The following is a 21,095-nucleotide window of genomic DNA, read 5'->3' as shown; positions in this document are numbered from 1 at the left end:
AACCACCAAGACAAAATGCAAATATGCATGTTGACAAATACCTGTATGGACTGCCATAATACTTCGCATGCTTGAAGAATCAACAGGAAGATGTTAAAAACCTCTTTCCAAATCAGAATCTGAAGTTAAAATAGGTGTAGCCTTTTGTCTTGAAGCATATCACAAAGACTCTTATGTTTCAAAAAGGAAAGAAAAATGGCACGAACTGAAGATCAAAGTGCCTACGAAGGACCTCATGACCTTCATGATTCGAAGAGAGCTTGTTTGGAAAAACCTTTAAAGTCCCACTTAAAAAAAAGCCTTTGCCTATTTTACTCAAATGTCTTGAATTCATAAAGTATGGAAGACTATTTACAAATACCAAACAAGTGTGTTTAGTTACACATTCCTTGAGTCAATGAAGATGTTTAGCAATATTTCAATTTGAGGACTAATGGTTTTTTCATTACGTGTCTTAATACACTGTTTTCTGTACTTTAACAGCTTTCTTTAAAATATGTCATCAGAATTATTTATGCTGAGAAAAACACATTTTTCAACAGGTGTTTTATCACAATTCTCTTTTTTATACATCTGACAATAGGTAATCATACTATAATTTAGTTTTTGGACCAGAATGCACTCATGCATTCACACATAAACTCATACTGAAGGGGAATTTAGAGACCAATTAATCTAATAGTCATGTGTTTGGATCGTGGGAGGAAACCAACATCACACACAGAGAGAATATGTTAACTCCATGCAGAAAACAATGAACCTCTTGCTGCAAGGCAACACACTGAAACACAGCTCATCTATTCATGAATCACTGTTTTCAAAAATGTATTTTTTTTTTATTCAAATTGTACTTTTTTCATTCATCATTTCATTCCATTATGACAGCCTATTGCATAATTATAACTTAGTAATGACTCATAATTATGAGCCCCTTGCTGTTATTATAGCAAATTATATCTCATAATAATAGAGAGCGCATAATGGGCCTTATCTTCATAATCATTATGAGATGCATTTTTTTATGTTGAATTTTGTTGATCAAGTTTGAAGGGAAAGGCATTGTGCTCTATTTTCAAATAGCTTTGCCTATCAAACCTTATATTCAAGTGTAAAAACCCTGAACTATTGCCACTTTAGTTTATCTTTAAGTGGACAGTCTCATGGCATGTTTTCCCTCCGCTCCTCTTCACTTTTATCACTTTCTCTCCCCTGCAGCTCCCCCTGTTTCTGGTGCAGCAGGTAACCTTAGTGAAGGGGAGAAGAGCAGAAGCGCAGTTGCGCTCCGCTCCGCTCCGTTTATGGACCCTCTGTTTGCATCCTCCTCTCTGCGCGGATCCCAATCGCTCGATACAACTTTTCCATCCGCGCATTATCCTTTCCGTTTTCCAGGAAATCAAGCATGACTGCACAGCGTGTTCAAAATTAGAAGCGACCTGCAGAGCAACAGAAAATAAGGTAAAGATTTATTTCTAACATGCTGTGCTTTGTATGCTTTATATTTAAATAGCAGCATTTTTGTGATTAAGTAAAAGATGGCTCATAATGCTTTTTTAATTTATTGATATGCCCATGCAAATTGAAAAAATGCCTTGCTTGTGGTAAACGATTAAAACATAACAATAGTTGTAATTTCAAGTTCATTTATAACAGAATACATTTCATAAATACAGAAAAACCTTTTAGGATTTTATTTTGTCCAATATTTTATCAAACAATGAGGTTGTTGGCTATGGAGGAGCAATCCTGCCATAATTAAAAATAAATCCAGAAATAAATAAATGCTCCAAAAATAAATAAGCGTACAATGGAATGCCCCCCAAAAATACAATAAACGAATTATACAGTCAGACATATATATATATATATATATATATATATATATATATATATATATATATATATATATATATATACACAGCCACAGGCACAACAAAGATGGCTACCTACGATGAAGTTTACAGTGAGCTGAGATATTTAGCAACTGTTTTTGAAAACAAGAAAGAAATAAATGCTCGAAACCAGACAAAAATATCATATCATGAACATAAAGAAATAAATAATAAATAAATAACGTTAAAGAATATAACAGACAATAAATAAATAAGGTAATTATTACAAAGGCAAATCAATATAGAAGCTAATTAAGATATATAAGATATATATTTATGTCTCCCTTTATAATTTAATTTCTACCTATATTTAGTTGTTTATTGTATTTTTGGTAGGCAATTAATTGTATCCTTCTTTATTTTTGGAGCATTCATTTATTTCTGTATTTATTTTTAATTATGGCAGGATTGGTCCTCTATAGCTGGCAACATCATAAACCTGTGTGAAAAAGCCATTAGCACATGTCATTACACCGGATATAAAGGCAATTATCTTGAACTGCAAACGGTTGATGAAAATGATTACAAGCTCATAACTGTGGAAGCAAAAACTGCATTCTCCAACATAAGCAGGAATTTGACACTTCACTGTCTGCTGTTTCTTTTGCAGCATGCTTAATAAGTAGAAATAGCTGATGCTATCAGTGTGAGCCATTGTAAAGAGAAAGTTAAGGCTTTATAGCAAATTCAGGACTTAAAATGTAAGTACGGGCAGAATTACAGTTTTAGGTATACTAAAGCTGTCTATACTTTTACAAAAATGTTTATTTGAACACATTTGATTTTATATGTATTATTACATATCCATGTTGCCATCTAGGGGAGTATAAAAGTCAGAATTAAGCATTGAAAATATGTAATGTATACTAGAAAAGCAGGAAAAGCTTATCAACTGTATGTAACCAGATTCTATAACCTAATAATTCAACACAAATAAAAAAGATGCATTTTATCATAAAATCTCAAATATGCAAAGTTTGGTTACATCTGCACATGAATCTACACTGCCAATGTCTAATTTTCCTTTCCCAGAATAATTTAGCATGAAGGTTTTTAGTAACATCAAAACAACACCATGAAAGTAGAAAATACATATCAGACCCTGGTACATGATGTTTTCAAGCTATTAATCATTAGAACCATGTTGTTTTTCTTCCATTTTTCTTTTCAACACAGGCCCCTGAAGTTGAACCAGTCCAGACGCCAGAACAGGAGCTGTTGACACTTCCAATAATTTTTTTCCAGCCCTCCTGGTTGCAATGGATCTTTCTATGCAGAGTTCCACTTTATCTGCAACCCTCTACAACACTAGTATGACAATGAATGCATCAGGGAACAACACTTTTGAGCAGTTTACTGATATCAACCTTTTTGAAATCCTCGGTCCCAAGAGATCCCCCTTTTTTCTCCCTGTGACAACTGTTTATCTTTTAATTTTCCTCACAGGGTTGTCTGGAAATCTTCTCACTTGTGCAGTGATAGCAAAGCACAAGAAGATGCGAAACCCCACTAACTTCTACCTTGTGAGTCTGGCTGCCTCAGATCTACTCGTTCTGATGTTCGGCATGCCGTTGGAGATTTACGACCTTTGGGAGAATTACCCATTCCCCTTTGGTGAGGGCGGCTGCTATTTCAAAACCTTCCTCTTCGAGACAGTGTGCTTCGCCTCCATCCTTAATGTCACCGCGCTCAGTGTGGAGAGGTACATCGCTGTGGTGCATCCACTTAAAACACGATACCTTTCGACCAACCAGCATGCCAAACGTGTCATCACCTTTGTGTGGGTGGTGTCGATGATCTGTGCCATCCCTAACACCTCGCTTCATGGGATCTTCTACTTGCCTGAGAGAATGGAGGAGTCTGCCATATGTGCTGTGATCAAACCCCTGTGGATCTATAACTTGGTGATGCAAATCACAACTGTTTGTTTCTACTTTTTTCCTATGATGATCATTAGCATGCTCTATTTAGTTATGGGCGTTCATTTAGGTAGAGAAAGAAGGCGTACTAGGAAAAACCTAGGGAAGAAATGCTCCAGCAACAACAGGAGAAGGGTCACTGGGGAAAATGGCCGCAGAAGACAGGTCATCAAGATGCTCTGTGAGTATAACATACCAAAAATGCAGCTATGTTATGCAGGTATCATTTAAATTGAAAATGTATTTACTATATATATACTTATATACTATATATACTTTATATATTTTCTAAATAGCTTAATTTACGTCTTCTTTTTGTTGTGTTGACGCATTGTAGGGTCTGCCATCAGACTACAATGTGACACCACAACGGCAATAACTTGTGTAATCTCTAATGTGCAATTACTATTTAATAACCTGTACAATAACCTGTTCTTTATATTTGATACTCAGTGCAAAAGCTATATTTATAAATACCCATATATATAAATACTCACGTTAATACCCTGCAATAACTCTGAATAATAATCCTGCTAAATAAGAGACTTCAGCTGTCATATATATATATCTATATATATCTATATATATATATATATATCTATATATATATATATATATATGCAGGGGTTGGACAATGAAACAGAAACACCTTTCATTTTAGTGTGGGAGGTTTCATGGCTAAATTGGACCAGCCTGGTGGCCAATCTTCACTAATTGCACATTGAACCAATAAGAGCAGAGTGTGAAGGTCCAATTAGCAGGGTAAGAGCACAGTTTTGCTCAAAATATTGCAAAGCACACAACATTATGACTGACATACCAGATTTCAAAAAAGGACAAATTGTTGGTACACGTCTTGCTGGTGCATCTGTGACCAAGACAGCAAGTCTTTGTGATGTATCAAGAGCAGCGGTATCCAGGGTAATGTCAGCATACCACCAAGAAGGACAAACCACATCCAACAGGATTAACTGAGGACGCAAGAGGAAGCTGTCTGAAAGCGATGTTCGAGTGCTAACCCGGATTGTATCAAAAAAAAAAAAAAAAACACGGCTGCCCAAATCACGGAAGAATTAAATGTGCACCTCAACTCTCCTGTTTCCACCCAATCTGTCCGTCGGGACCTCCACAGGGTCAATATACACGGCCGGGCTACTATAGCCAAACCTTTGGTCACTCGTGCCAATTTCAAACGTTGGTTTCAATGGTGCAAGGAGCGCAAATCCCGAGCTGTGGACAATGTGAAACATGTATTGTTCTCTGATGAGTCCACCTTTACTGTTTTCCCCCCATCCGGGAGAGTTACGGTGGGGATAAGCCCGAAAGAAGCGTACCACCCAGACTATTACATGCCCAGAGTAAAGCATGGGGGTGGATCAATGATAGTTTGGGCTGCCTTATCATGGCATTCCCTTGGTCCCATATTTGTGCTAGATGGGCTCGTCACTGCCAAGGACTACCGAACCATTCTGGAGGACCATGTGCATCCAATGGTTTAAACATTGTATCCTGAAGGAGGTGCCGTGTATCAGGATGACAATGCACCATTACACACAGCAAGACTGGTGAAAGATTGGTTTGCTGAACATGAAAGTGAAGTTGAACATCTCCCATGGCCCGCACAGTCACCAGATCTAAATATTATTGAGCCACTTTGGGGTGTTTCGGAGGAGCGAGTCAGGAAACATTTTCCTCCACCAGCATCACGTCATGACCTGGCCACTGTCCTGCAAGAAGAATAGCTTAAAATCCCTCTGACAGCTGTGCAGGACTTGTATATGTCATTCCCAAGACAAATTGAGGCTGCATTTCGCAAAAGGAGGCCCTACACCATACTAATAAATGATTGGGGTCTAAAACCAGGTGTTTCAGTTTCATTGTCCAACCCCTGTATATTCCGATGCACCTTTTCCTTTTCACACTTTCTTCTTATTTTTGACTATGTAGCTGATGTAACAACTAAATTTCTCCACTGTGAGATCAATAAAGCCAATCAATCTTTTTTTATAGTGAGATAAAAAAAAAGCTGCAACATAATTCCAGAGGAATTCCATTTGAAGGCTTGATATCACAACAGGTTATTTTCAGTGTAAGCTACAGAGTTCCTATATCATCTGAAACATAAGTGTTGAGCATCACTGGAGGTTTTACAATATATCTCTGTATCCGTGCTTCTCTTGTCATGAGCAAACAAGGGTCTGTGGCAAAAACGTTGTCAAGTATTCCCAGAACCTTGTTATTTTATTGATGACACTTCCAGAGGAAAGAAACAGTGAATCACACCTAAGAAAAAAAAAGTCTCTCAGAGAAATCATATAGATTTATAAAACTGACACCACTGTTATGGTCATCCAAGTCCATCATACATGTGAATGTTGGCTATGCATTTTTAATATTACAGAAAAGCAACCACACAGCTGTGTGTCAGATCTTTTAATCAAATACATTTTTCTGTCAGATTAGAACTCGAAAGTTAGGAAAAAAAGCAGCATCATATTGTCGATTTTCCCACTAGTTTTTCATGTGTCTAAGCTTACATACAAACTCCCAGTGAATTTACCTGACCTTTGTGAGCACATCCCACATGCCCACTGAGGTTACATCAATATAATGTCTGTCCAAAACCTTGGATCATAAGTTAGAGGGCATACTAGACAAAATAAATCTAGTGAATACATTCATTTATTTAAGATTACTTAGCATAGATGCTACTGATTTAGCTCACTTATATGAAAGAAACAAAATTCCTGTTTTCTTTTTTTAATATGAGCTGTATACTTTGCTGGAGGTTAGATTAGGGTTCCTACCAAATAAGTGCTGGGAGACCGGAACATTTTTCAGAGTTCAACTTTTATTGTCATGGAATTATTTACATTCGTGCAATGGCATTTTATAAAGGTATGTGGTACTGTAAATCCCTGTAACTCTTGTCTGTAATATTTATATTGCTGCCGTCCTAAGGAATGCATTCATAAAAATGTGTAAACTGAATGGGAGTAAAACAAGAAGTAGGAGTTTGAGTGATATCTTAGTCTTTTACTAGCATTTCTAATACTCCAGTTTAGTAACAACATTATTATTAATATCCATAAATGAAAATTATCAATAAATGACCCAATAATACAGACACATTTGAACTGAGATTTTAAGTTCACCCTGTTATTATCATTTGTCCTTACTTCTGCAGTGGCTGTAGAATTAATCCAGGCTGATTGCACCTCCTGCTTTTTGTGTCGACTTTGTGTTCATCAGCTGGTCCAAATGTGCTACTTCAAGATAATTTCCGATTACTGTTTCGATGTGATTCATTAAACCAAAGCCTCTTTCACATTCTGCACTGGATGCTTGAATTGCAGCACAAGTAATTACTCACATATAATTGCTGCATCTAAGTTCTGCAGCCACCATGATGTGAGAATGGTCTGATTGATGCCTGTTTAAGTTTTCGCATTTTCCATGCTGATGGCATTTACAGAAGTGGTGGAAAATGCACTATACTGCTTTGCCATTGTAGCAATATCTCGGTGCTTCGATATTAAATGCAGTTAATTCCTGCAATTCATATCCAGCAAAAGAAGCATCAAAGCAGTGTTTTTAAGCAGCCTTTAAAGTTTTAGTTGTAATCTTATTCTTTTGGACAAAAATGCTTGTTAGTTTTAGTCTAAAGTTATTTCATGTTTTAATTGAAGAAAACTCAAATAGGTTTTTGTCTAGTTCAACTCTGCTGAAAAGAAAATTTGTCAATTTTTTTTTATATATGTATAATAAAGTACACCACCTTTAAAGTTGACAAGTGAATCCAAAAAAATTAAAAGTAGACATATCTTAACAAAACATATGTGAAAATATATATATTACTCATCTAAACATACTTTCACCTACCCATTAAGAATGGCAACCATGTGCTGCTCTTCTTTTGCTGTTACCATAAAAATCTTCTGCTGTTGTGCAGCATGGTACCCCCAGCTACTGTAATAACAGTCTACACACAATATGATTTTTTTTCCCCATTCATAAAACACTAAATCAGACAGATTCAGTGATGGACAGGTCTACTATGGGTACTGTCCAGGTCTTGGACTGGGAAAGTTTTTCGTCCCTGGCGTTTTTCCATCTACCCCGGCCCATCTGGACCGCCCCTGAAAAAATAAAATAGAAGCACAGTCAAATGCGTGTGTCTCAAATGTGAAACACAATACATATACACATTATGGATTAACCGATCTATCTTCAAGCATCACACGACAACCATCACCAACATGGACGCAATAGTTACTGCTGCTGCGTAACGTCCACACTTGCATGAAGCCAGCCAGCCACCCACGCATACACACTAAGTCTAAAACGTAAGCCTGAGTGTTGCAAAAACACCATCATAAAACAATACAATATACAGGCAAACAGGCAGTTCTTCAAGAATAAATACATGGAAGTTCAGCAGTGTGTAAGCATTCACTGAGTGTCTAGGTGGCATGTTGTTGCAAAATATTTGCACATAAATTCGCCAAATATTAGGAAAACCGTAGTTTGGTTTAAAGAAAGCGTTTTAGTTTTATTGTAATTAAGTTTGTTGTAGGGATATTACAGTTTGAAGAAATAGAAAATTGCACCATACTGTATGCCAACCGTCACAAGGATGTGCATGACAAGGAAGGGCTATATATACTGCATGCATCAGTTAGGTAGTTAATAATGCTCCTTGAATTTTTGCATGCATCAGTTAGGTAGTTAATAATGCTCCTTGAATTTTTTACTGTCACAGGTAGGTGCTTTGTCCGGAGAGTAAGTGTTGATTAAGTGATGATTTAAGAAGGGCCGGTCCTTGCACGCTTAAATTAGGACCGGCCCACCAGGCAAATACCCGGCATCACAGATTACCAGTCTGAGCCTGGTACTGTCTCCAGAAATGGAGACATCTGCTTATCATACTCTTATGGCTTTTAGTCTAAAGCTTAATTTATGCCTAAAGTAATACGTTCTGAGGGCAAAATGAGACGTGTGGAAACCACCTCTGTACTCCATGCAGCTTTTTCACCTACCCATTATTCTGGCTGGCTCCTGGGGGTCGTGTACCATTCAAACCACAAGTGTACCAACACCATCAGGAAGTAGAAAACACTATTTTCATCTTTTTCAAAGCCTCTTTGTGTAATCCAAGAGTGACGGTCGTTTCTTTCCAAGAGATTTTGACGACCAGTTGATTGTAGTGAATCCTCGTCATAACATGCTCACAGACCGTAAAGAAGAAGGTAAATCTTTCTGAACATCACAATTGCTGTCCATAGTTAATAAACTAATGTTATACCAGCAAACTCAAATTTAGCCTTATGTTAACCTGAGATTTGCAGAATTATCCGTGCTGAGAGCATTAAGGTGCTACTGAGGTATTTTCCCTCCTTGTTAAGGTCCACAGTGACCACCATCTGTATCCTTGGTTTGATTTCCTTTTGGATGAATAATATACCCCTTTCTTACGGCTGAAAAACATGTTTACACCGGGAACAATCAGCTTTTAGTGGCAGTGGGAACAGCTCACTGACGTGTGTCTACCCGGCAAGCGACCTGCGTTAAAATCGCCTAGGCTCTGATCACCATGCAAAGGGAACACCAGACCCCGGTTGAGCCGCTAAATTACGTGCGCCATGGAATGGACATATGAACGTCAACACTGTGCCAGTCACGTGTAACAAGCTTTATCAACTCTGTTTCAATAAACATGGTGCAGCCCTGGAAAGCGGGATTCAGACAGATAAAAGAGCAAAATGATAAAGAATACTGAATATGATCTGGCCCCCTTCCATGTTGCTCTCCAGTATTTACTTCTGTGATTCCCGTCGCACTGTCGATATCATTGCCAGCAGGGGGTCAGACTCGGCTTTTCAGTCAAATGGGAAGAAAGCCGAAAGCCAGTTGTCAGCGGGTCAGCCCGGTTTTGAAAAACACGGGTTTTCAGTGGGAAAGCAGCGATAGTGAACTATAACTGTAGGTCGATAGTATGGCGTCCGACCACCAAGCCTTCTTTCAAACATGCAACATTTGCTTTCAGGTGGTGAAGGGGAGTGCCAAATGTGCACAGAATTCAACTCGGTTGGTGATCCTTCAGTTTTTGATAGACAGATTAGGTGCATAGCAGGCATAATAGGCCAATGATTTTGAGTATGTAACAAATCAACCAGTAAAAATATTTTGTCAAGTCTTCATCTTAACAAGTAAAACTATTGCACATTATCTAGTTTTCGTTACTAAATGTGTTTAATATCGTCATCCGTCATCAGTGTAAAAAATATTGTATCCAAAGCTCACCAAAGAGGCCCTCATGGCCTATTTGACATGTTCACTCTACCACACCCTTCACATCCTTCAAGCATTGGGAACACAACTCCTGAAACTTAGCTCTCACAATCCAGTGTCCTTCCTTCACAGAAAGGCTGCCTGTTTGGAAAGAAAGTCAGAGTTGTCCCAGCTTGGCCAAAACATCTCCCAGAGCTGTAAAAGTAACCTTGAAATTTGAATTATTCAGCTTCTCGTAGCAGCAATTTACCACTTGATATCAGTTATCATTGCTATCTTATTTTCAGTATTCTTCAAGTACAGTATAGTTTATCAGAAGAGCATTCAAAGCTTGCTGCTTCAGCAGCCATTGAACTTCAACTAGAGGTCTGAATAACAGTGTATCCTTAGGGAGGATCTATGGTAGATCCTGCATTTTGTCCCTCTTTACAGTGGACAGAGAGAACGTAGAATATACCGTTCTAAGAGGAGTTTTCACATCCTGCCTCGCAGGCATGATTGATGTCCAAGTATTGTCTATGGGCTACACAGTGTTGTTTAGTTGGGTGTGGTATTTGCTGCCTAAATAACGATACAAAACCATTGTGCTTTCAAGCATCACCATTAAGATCAGCATCACCATTTTCTGCAAGTCTAGTCCATGCTTGGGATTAAACTGAATAAAACTACATTATTGCATGCACTATAGTTGTCAGGTTGGTCAGAGGTTTTGGAGGACCCAAGTGCAAAGAGGGATGCTGAAGTGATATCTTGCAGTTTTGATAAACAAAAAGTTGTAACTGAAGCAAAACTAAAAAAATAACAAATACAGAAAACCAAAAATCTCGGAGACAACAGGGACAAAAAAAAAAAACACATGAGGAGCCAGGAAATGACAAGGAACCAGCAAACAGTGACTAAAAAGGAGCTGTATAAATAGAACACTGAACAAAGACGAGGCTAATGAGTAGATTGGGAGCAGGTGTGGAAAGAGGAATTAAGAAGGGAGCTAGGAAAATGAGACTGACACATGAGGGCAACAGAGGGTAAACAAGAAATACATAAGTACTTAAAAAAAATCACTTAAAACAACTAGAATAACACAAAATGGGAATTAAACCAATAAACAAGAAAACAAAGACAGACATGAATCAAAATATAACTGAAAACTCAAGAAGAAACAGAACCAAAAAGTGCAGAATCATGAAAATAGCCTATGGTCAAAACTGTATCATGCCAGCAAACACAGTTTTACAGTTGAAATACTGTTCATCACCAGGTTTAAAATATTTGACTAGAATTTGGAGCTCTTTACTGTCTGTGTTCTTATCTACTATTAGGGTATGCCAGAATGCATTTTTAGCATTGAGCACAGTCTAATTTTATGTTATTGATTGAGTTCACAAATTCAAAGGCAATTTTTTTTCTCTGCCAGATTTCTTGTATACTAACATACTTTGTTGTTTGATCCTGTATTTATTGAACCAAAAGCATTTATACATTCATTTTGAATATTGCTAATAAGAACTTTCACTTGCTCAGGGTCAATTTTCTTTTTTGTCATAGCTTGTTTCTTTTCTCTCTGTCTTTACACTTAGTAAATAACATGAATGCATCTAAGCACATAAATCAAATGCAAAAAATAAATAAATGTTAAAACAAACTAAAGTTTTTGGAACAAAATGTTAATGTCCATGCACCCGATTATAGTAAATGCAGAGGACATGTGCACAGTCCAATCAGCTGGCTGCCGAAACAGCAGCGATGGATGCAGTGGAGAACCAGCCTAAATCAAGAAAGCAGAGCCTTCCTGTGTGTTGGAGCATGAAGCACAGCAGTGCTCAGGCTAAGGACGTGCCAAGGAGCTGAAGCACAGCCTACCAGCCTACCATTCCCCTCTAAAGGGGAAGGAAGAAAAAAGAGGCTCGTATAATCGGACTCTAGGGCAGAATATTAGCTAGAATCTCAAACAGATATAACTGTTCAATGTACTGATGTGTATTAAAAATACTTAGCATAGAGTATTAATTTTCATTATAGGGAAGGGCTGAAGTACTTAAAACTGCAATTGAACAAAATGTATAGCAGAGATCTAGATCACCATATATATATATTTTTTAAATATGCTGTTGAAATATTAACAGAGGGAAATATTACAACCTTTATGTTACTGGAAAAAAGGCCCCAGTAATAAATAAAGCTAAAGCAGCCGGGATGTTGCAATGAGGAAATACTGTCTGAAAGATAAAAATGCCTAATAGTAAAGCTGGGCATACACTGTACGATTTTTTTCAATTGTTGCACGCAGCTATAGCTCATGATGCATGTTCAGCCCGACACTCTGATGCGATCTACCTGCTCACACTGTACGTTTAAAATACAAGTCGAACTCAGGTCCGCAGTGAGATGGAGCTACTCTGACTCGTCTATCCGGAAGCCAAATGAGTAGAAGAGGAATATGAAGTTAACTAGAGTGAAACGCGCTGCCTTGGCAATTATTTGCAATTTCATGCCGAAGGCCCTAAAAAGAAAAGGAGACGACGTGTTTGGAAAAAGCCTAGCTGAGCAAACGTGGCTACTACAGTCTATCAATTTTACAGAAAGAACTCCATTTCACCCGCACCCCCACCATGCTTCTGTGTTTACATCTGAGAAGAAGAAGAAAAAGAAGTATCCTTTTTTGCACATGCGTACTGAGCGATTTGCCCATGACGGTCCCGACTTCACGGTACCTGATCGGGAGGTGGTCATGAGATTCTGATCCTACTCGTTACCCCCTGTACACTACACGACGCACGATCAAGCTGAAAGTCGGCCGATCAAAAAATTCTCGCACGACTGGAAAATCGCCCCGCAAAGGGCAAAAAATCGAACAGTGTAAAAGCCCAGCTTAAGATAATTCCCTCACCTCACCTGTCTCCTCTCGCTCCAGAGCTCTAAAGAACATTTTATAGACAGTGTTGACTAATAAAGGATAAACTAACAATATGATCGAAAGAAAATAAACTATTTGAAACACAATTCTTCAAGAACTTAGTGAGAGAGTGTTAGTCCTTCAAGTGCTTGCTGAACTGACGTTTAAACATTAATCAGCTCCTGATAAATATAAAAAAAGTCAATGTAAAGTACAAGGGCTTCGAATTGAACATCTCATGGCTCAATGATTTATAGACTATTCTCCCATTAAAGTCTCCACCCCTCGGATGGCCAACTCCTGTATTTTGGTCATCTAGATCTTTGGCCTCGGCTGCTACACATACAAATCTTGAGGTTATTTTCAAAACAATAATTAAAAAGGCTTAAATAAAACAGAATGATTAGATCCATTAGATGTGTGACAGTAGCTGTAATAATGAGGGCGAATAAGGTAGAAGATAAACAAGTAACGCTTCCACATTCTTAAGATTCATTGGGTTTATTAACTCCTTAATCTTAAATTCTTCCCTGAAAGATTTTCATAACATTATCCTCACAAAATGGTAAAAGGAAATAAAAGTTTGCACCACCAACTACTCCACCAGCTGACAGGCAGCAGAAGGAGTAAAGATGCACTGCGCAGCAGCAACCTGTGTAACTATAAAGTATAAAGCCATCTACCCACCCATGAATTACGGGTGTACTTAGAGGCCCCATTCATACTGCAGGCAAATGAGGCCTAAATCTATTTTTTTAGGAACAAATGATCAGGTCAGGCTGTTTAAAACAAGTGTGGAGGCTCAGATCTGGCTCATATCTTGACTATTTCAAGTCACATTTAAGCCACATTCACATGTGGTCCTGAATCCATCTCGTATCTGATATTTTGGAATGTTATTTCAGAGTGAATGACCGATGCAGATTAGATGTGAATTTAATGTTAAAATTTTTGAAAATTTTTTATTTGCTCTTTAATTTAGCAGGTGATGAATAATCTGCAGATGAAATGATCTGCCAATGGAACAAGTATTTTTGTCCTTAAAGATAATCAGATATTATGCAGTTAGTTATTATTAAGACCTTAGAGTTTAATATTAAACACCATTAAAACTTAATTCAGGCCTAATTGTAAGGGTTATAGGAACCATTAGGTTATGGGAAATATTTTTCATTGTAATTTTTGTATATGACCCTTCAAATAGAGGACATTAAGATGCTTTAGAGTTCCATAAGCATGTGATGATCTGTTGCCGTCTAATATATTTGATGGTATCAAGTCTATCTCCTAGCAGTAGAGCTAAGTAGCGTTGCTAATATGGTCAAAACTTATATCCCAATATATTTCTTTACTTTGGTTGGTACAATATAACTTTGATATGGAAATAAAAAAATAAAAGCCTAAAAAAGAATGCCCAAAATGCCAACAACCGATGCCTTTACAAACATATAACGATAATTTTGACATGTTTATAAAACTCCTCCAATATAACATTTTAATAGAATCTTTAATGTAAAAAAAAACTACCATAAACTATTGAAAAAACTGGAACATCAATGTAATCACAGACTCTAAACTATGTTGAAATATCAGAAATATCCAAGCTCCATTTTTTTTTCTTTTTTCTTTTTGGAAGAGCCGTGAAATTACACAATACTCATTTTAAACATCATTTGAAACACTTAATCTTTCATTTGTGAGTTTATCTAAAAATAATCCTAACTATGCTTTACTACCTCCTCATATCTACAGCATACTTGAATAGTGATCAATCAATTTATTTCTTTAACATTTTTCCTCTCAGTGAAATGCATGATTAAGTGAACATATGAAAGATAAAAGCTCAGAGAAAAATAACAAACATGACCACCAAAGGCAATAATTTTTTTTCTTTTCTGTTTGGTTTCCAAGGTGATGAACATCCCTGCAGGTGAAATTAATTTGGTCTCTTCCTAATGTGAAATGGGTTTATATATTTCATTACTTCTAGCTAAGTTAACAATTATTGCCGTTTCTATGGAGATGTTTATATTACAACAATATATATCCCTGTCTTTTAATAAGTAATGTATTAGTTGGAATTAATGTATTAGTCAAAACCAAACAGCTTTTCATTTATCAGAAAAAATATCCATGACAATATCTGTAAAAACAGAATCTTTATGCACAGATTAATAACCTTATTCTACTTTGAATGTTGCAACAGGTTTATATTAATTTATTATAATTATAAACTGGGGTATATATGCGGATTTATCAGTGATACAAAAACTTAGTGAGTATTTGACTTCTTATTTTTTTCATTTACAGAAACTTTTGAAAAACTTCCTGGCAACCATTAGCTGCTCTAAATAAAAGTTTTTATATTTAAGCAAATATTTAGTTGTAAAGAAGCAGAACAACAAAAAAAATTTCTCAACTCTCAAAAAGGGTCCCTTTACATTCTAATTTTAAAAGCAGAGTTAGCCAGCCTTAATAAGCTGAGAATTAATTAACTACATATAAGCTTATAGAGACCATTTGTTAATGAAAAAACTATCTTGAAAAGCTCCTCAAATATTGTGCTATAGCTTTAATTCAACGAAGGATTAGGTAGCAAGAGACTTATTAAACCTGCATAATTTCATGAGTATAAGAACCTTTAGGATGTTTTTATATGGATGACTTTCAACAAAGTGCTATGTAGACTACATTTCTTCTATAAAAGAGTCAAAATCACTAAATGTTGCACACCTGTTATTTTAGTAACAACACACTAAAAGATGTTTTGTTTCTCACAGTCCTAGAGTGTTTAAGGTTTTGTATGTTGTTCAGATTAGGTGTGCACAAGTTTGGGTAACTAGCTGCATACTGTTAGTAGTTTCCTGATCCATAAAGTTTAAGATGCATTTGCCTCACTGTAAAGAGCTTGTTCTCTTTCACCCATTTTGATGCAATGCTTAGAGAAACTGGCCCTACAGTTTTAACATGTCACATAAAAGGAAACAGAAAAAAAAAAAGAAATTATTCTCTGCTCATTTCCTTTTAAAAGAATATGTGAAACATTCTTTAACTTCAAAAGTAACGTACCGGTAACATAAATTTACATAGCATTTGTTAGAATTGTTTTTCAAACTTGTTAAGTGGATCAAAAAAGAATATGAAAGAATGGAAATGTTTTATTGTGACTTTTATCAAGTTTATTACAAATAATCACATACAGTATGTGTTCATGTAAAAAGGTATAAAGAGACAAAAATTCTATGGAAGGTATAGTGGACAATCTATAGGGGTCCATGGGATCATCTCATCTAGTTCTACCAGATGCCCTGTGTTCATGAGGCACCATTGATCATGCTTCTTCTCGCTTTGCATGGACACTTGTCACGTTTATGCATCAAGTGAACTTCATTCATTCATTTAAGCTCTACTGCTCTGACTGTATACTGTACTTACTGTACACTTATAGTACAGAGCTGAGCATAAGGTCAGTGGGGTTCACACATGCTCGTTCACCTTCGCACACACACATTTAATAATCGTTCTTTCGGTTGAGTGGAAGAGCAGGCAGGACGCTTTGGTTCATGCGCAATTATTCAAAAGGTGACTTGAGTGTTTCCGGAAATGATCGTTCACTGTACCTTAAGCCTATCAAATATTTACACATATGCAAGCTGAACAATCAGCTTTCAAACAGATGGTGGTTGCTGAGGGCTTAAACCAGAGCCCAAATAGACCCTGGGATACAGACCCGCATAGTAGAGGCCCGCTTCCGCCTACTGCTCAAGGCAATTTGTGTCATTAGTTTGAGGAATTAAACACACTGTGCTTTGCTGAGCACATTACTGGCCGATTCTTCACCGCATAGTGCATGACGCGCATTAGGTGGCACGAGCTGCTATATCCAGCACATTCTGATGTATATATAAATAGACATAGACTGATAATTTATGGCTTTATTTTACACATTTCTTTTACGTTTTAAAACACGTTTTTAGTTCGCTGGACTACAGCTTATCACCGCTCCTGCCCGCACCTACAATGAGCTTTCAATATTTGTCCCGCGCCACACTGCTTTGCGTTGGGTCCCTCGAGTCCCCTGGGATTCCCGCCGGAGTGCAGGGCCCTACCGCTTAGTGTGTTTAGAGTCATTGTTCATTTTACAAAACACATTTTTTCCCCATAAGTTTTAACCTTTTGGCTTTTGGCACAGACAGCATGCCTGTGTCTCTCCAACACAGACATTGGAGAGACCAAGCAGCCACTACACAGGCACATGGCGCAACATAGGAGGGCCAACTTCTCAGGACAGGACTCAGCTGTTCACCTACACTCGAAGGCTAAACATTCCCCAGAAGATTCACCTAACATCCACCCCCGACTGACTCACAATGCAATGAGGCATGTGACCGAAACCACTCTGTTGAGGTTGTTAACGACCTGTCACAACGAATAACGACCATTAACAACCCCCATGTGAATATCCTTGGCCAATCCAGTGGGAGGATCAAAGCCACATTTTGCCCCCCAAAGGCTGATTTATACTGTACACAGAAACCAGGTCGTCTGCCTGTGTGTTGCAGTGAACGCAGATATGCCCCCACCCCCACCCCTACCACAGACACTCTGCCTCACCTCTCCCAAATTGTAGGTGACCACAGACTGTGCCGCAGACACGAGATCTCCTTTGGTCAAATCTACATCCGCTCTACTCATGCGTATTTCCTGTTTGGTACCTTACTGGCTTACCTGCCCTTTTTCGCCCTCATGTCCCTCTGTTGTCGCACAAACTTGCCCCCACTTCCTCAGCACCTCGGCCGTATCCAGACCCACAGCTAGTTCTTGATTGTCCCTCTTGGGTTGTGGCGTGGAATAACATAGCACAGACCACGCTTCAATATCAATATTATTGCGACACACAGCTGCTGGAGTATAATCAGCCCTTAACTCTTTGTTAGACCTACAGTATATAAATATCAGTGCTCCCCACCACTAGTTAGAACTGAAAAAGCCTCTTGGATGAGAGGCGAACTTAACGCCCCCTTGCTTAGACTGAACTTTTTCAATCTTGACCATGACCTGGATGACTGAGAATCTTCAGATACTTTAGTCTGCTAATGAGTTCTTCTAATTTCTGGACCATTTGACCTCATATTGATCCAGAATTTGTTTCAATGGTGTACAATGCCACTCCTCAATCAACCTGTAATCTTCCCAAATTCTTTTTTTCTGTTTTAGTTACATACTAAAACACATCCATCCATCCATTTTCTGACACACTTAATCCCAAGGGGGGTCGCGAGGGGTGCTGGCGCCTATCTCCAGCTGCCTATGGCCAAGAGGCAGGGTACAACCTGGACAGGTCGCCAGTCCATCGCCGATACTAAAACACATTTTATACTAAAACACTTAACTCTGAGGAACACAGTGCAACATCTGTAGGTATCTTTTTAGTCAAACCAGACTTGTGGCGGTCCACAAATGTCTTCCTGATATCTTACCTGTTTTTAAATGATCAAAAGTAGGGCTGTGTGATTCAGATGAAAAATGGATCACAAAAAAATCAGACTGAATCGTTAATTATAGATTTGATTACTTATTTATTCCACCTACTTTAAATAAGGACCAGGGGAAAGAAAAGGCTGGATTAAAATTTGAACCCTTTCCCAATTTAAATGTAACCTTTAACATTTAGACAGAGGTCAGACCTCCCATCAACCTTCTTAACTTGGTTCTAAGAGGTTCAGAGGCTCAATCCTTTCCTCTGCCTATCCTCCACAATGCTGTTGGGTTCCTCATTAGAGTTTGCGCAAACTCTAGATCTTTCTGTCTGTCATATTTTGTATTTGATTGATCAAGTGTTTCATTCAAAACATATAATTGTTTTATTGCCCATCTTTAAAATAGTATTGCTCATGCTTTGCACATTTGGCAAATACAATATATTCTAACTGAGCTAAAGTAAAGAAAGTTTAATTCAAATTGTTGTGAGGGAATTTTTTTTTTTCATAGATACACTGTTTTAATTGAACTTTCTGTGCAATACCACTCAAATCTCTTATTCTTGCAACAGTGCACAAAAATATTCCAGTTATTCTGCAGCTGCTAAGCTTCCTTCAGGGAGAAAAATTTAATGGTTAAATGTATAGAGAACAATGTGAGGAATGTAAGGAGGTAAAAAAATAAAACGGTAAGAGCTAAGCATCTTGTAAAATATTTACAAGTGGTAATAGGCAGAGAGTAAAACATTTAGGTGTTATACATTTTAGGGGTATTGATTACTTTACTTTGTGCATTTTTTTAAGACTCCCTTTATCCATTTGTTTTATGGACAGCAGGAAGCCAGATTTCTTCCTTAGACACAGAAGCGTTTTCATTGTAAAAGCTTTTACCTTACACATTAGATGTATAATATTTCTTTCTTATTTCTCCCATTAGCCGTTATTTCATTAGATGCCTTGTAAATTTGCCTTGGGGGGTGCTAATGATTCATGTTGAAATGTGTTAAAATGTACTTAGATAAACAGCCTTATTTCCTATTCACTACAGGTGCTCTTAATACCTTTAGATTCAGTATGTTCCTAATGAATAAATGCAACCTTTCTTTTTGTCTGGCTTTATCCTACAGCGATTGTTGTGGCTGTATTTGGAATCTGCTGGGCTCCTTTCCATATTGAGCGGCTTCTGTGGAGCTCAGTCAACCAGTGGACCGACATGATGCACAATGTTTATCAGTACGTCCACATCCTGTCTGGCATCTTCTTCTACCTAAGCTCTGCGGTAAACCCCATCATCTATAGCCTGCTGTCCACGCGATTTAGAGAATGCTTCCGGGAACTCGTCTGCTCCCACTCAGAGGGAAACACCTCTAGCAGAGACTCACCACCTTTGCCCAAGATTTTACTGGATGCCTCCATCTCAAGTTCGAGAACTCAGTATGAGATAAAGGACTCAACCTCTACCATCCCGTTGCTGTCTCCCAGTGTGACTTTGAATATGGAAACTGCAATCCTTCCATGTGTAGCTAAAGAGACCAGCTCTAAGACCTATGTTCTCTGAGATTTGTTTTGGGACTGACCAGAAACATTTTAAAGTTGTGGTAAGCATTTTGAGAAATGGATTTATTTGCTTGCTTGCAAACAGACTGAGACACAGCTTTGATAATAAAGTATCCCTTAGAGAGGGAGCAGATGTTTTCAAGTAGTGGCTGAGAAACTAACAGATGGACACTGAACTTATCCAAAGTGTTGCATGAAGTAAAGTTCTGTAATTTAGTGAAGCTCATAACAATAATACCCAGTTGCAAGGCAAAACCTGATGTGTTTGCATCTGTGTATGGTGTCCAGGGTAAAAAAAAATGCTGACATTTCATGTTCAAACTTCTGCATATTGAGCAGGAGAGAGCACACTTAATCAATAAATGGTTTAGATTTTTCCAAAAGGATGTTTTCAATGTGACTCAAATCCTATACATTCATTTTAGTGTGCAATTGAGCTATTTTTTGTGAAACTTTAAATTAAAACAAATGTATATATGTGTTGAACTTTGGGAGGATATGGATTTAAGAATTGTTCCCATTAGATTTAATGTTTGTAACTAAGAGAACAAAAGAAAAAGTAAAGACCTTAAAGATAATCATCATTGCGTCTTTCAAGCTATTAGCACAAGCATTCATCTCATCTGTAACAGAGAACTATACTAAAAGGCAATGATAAAAATAAAAAAAATGTCTGTGGTTTCTTACTATCAAATACCTGTGACCCTGGGGAAGACACTGAGCAAACTGAATCCAAAGAAGAGCTATAATCCTCATTTTCCTACTCGAAAGAAACACCGGATAGTTAATGATGCCATAAACCAACGCAGTTCAAAACATTTTAGTCAGAGCAAACAAGCTGTTATCCAGATAAATGAGATGTCACAGGATTAAACATAGCTGTCAGGTTCTCTCTGTCAGTCCCTCTTACTGTTTTTGCCAGGCAGAGGCTGAAATAGATGGAGAGACAGAAAAAAGAGCTGTAAATGTGCTGATGAATTCAGAGAAGTGGTCATGTTGAACAGGCGTGTATTAATTGGGCTGACCTTGTCACCTTCTTTTCTATTCTACTGTGGGATAATAAAAA

At 37.6% G+C, this 21,095-nt stretch overlaps 1 protein-coding gene across 1 annotated transcript; it reads left to right on the top strand.

Annotated features, from left to right (window-relative positions):
• Positions 1-1,253: 1,253 nt before the first annotated feature.
• Positions 1,254-20,329, top strand: nmur3 (neuromedin U receptor 3). The gene is made up of 3 exons (XM_038270570.1): positions 1,254-1,455; positions 3,066-3,989; positions 19,600-20,329. Exons 2-3 carry the CDS (start codon positions 3,149-3,151, stop codon positions 20,028-20,030), a joined length of 1,272 nt encoding a protein of 423 aa, XP_038126498.1. The 5' UTR covers positions 1,254-1,455; positions 3,066-3,148; the 3' UTR covers positions 20,031-20,329.
• Positions 20,330-21,095: the final 766 nt, after the last annotated feature.

This window comes from Cyprinodon tularosa, unplaced genomic scaffold (genome assembly GCF_016077235.1).
Source record: "Cyprinodon tularosa strain WSP-4 unplaced genomic scaffold, ASM1607723v1 ctg768, whole genome shotgun sequence".
NCBI lineage: Eukaryota > Metazoa > Chordata > Actinopteri > Cyprinodontiformes > Cyprinodontidae > Cyprinodon > Cyprinodon tularosa.
Note: the sequence above shows the minus strand (reverse complement) of the source record. Positions and strands in the feature narration are given on the sequence as shown.

What these genes read in the sequence shown, in the direction of transcription:
- nmur3 (XM_038270570.1), top strand. Translation starts at nt 3,149, where the DNA reads ATGGATCTTTCTATGCAGAGTTCCACTTTATCTGCAACCCTCTACAAC. An exon ending in ACAGGTCATCAAGATGCTCT is followed by an intron (nt 3,990 to 19,599) that starts GTGAGTATAACA and finishes TTTATCCTACAG; the next exon opens with CGATTGTTGTGGCTGTATTT.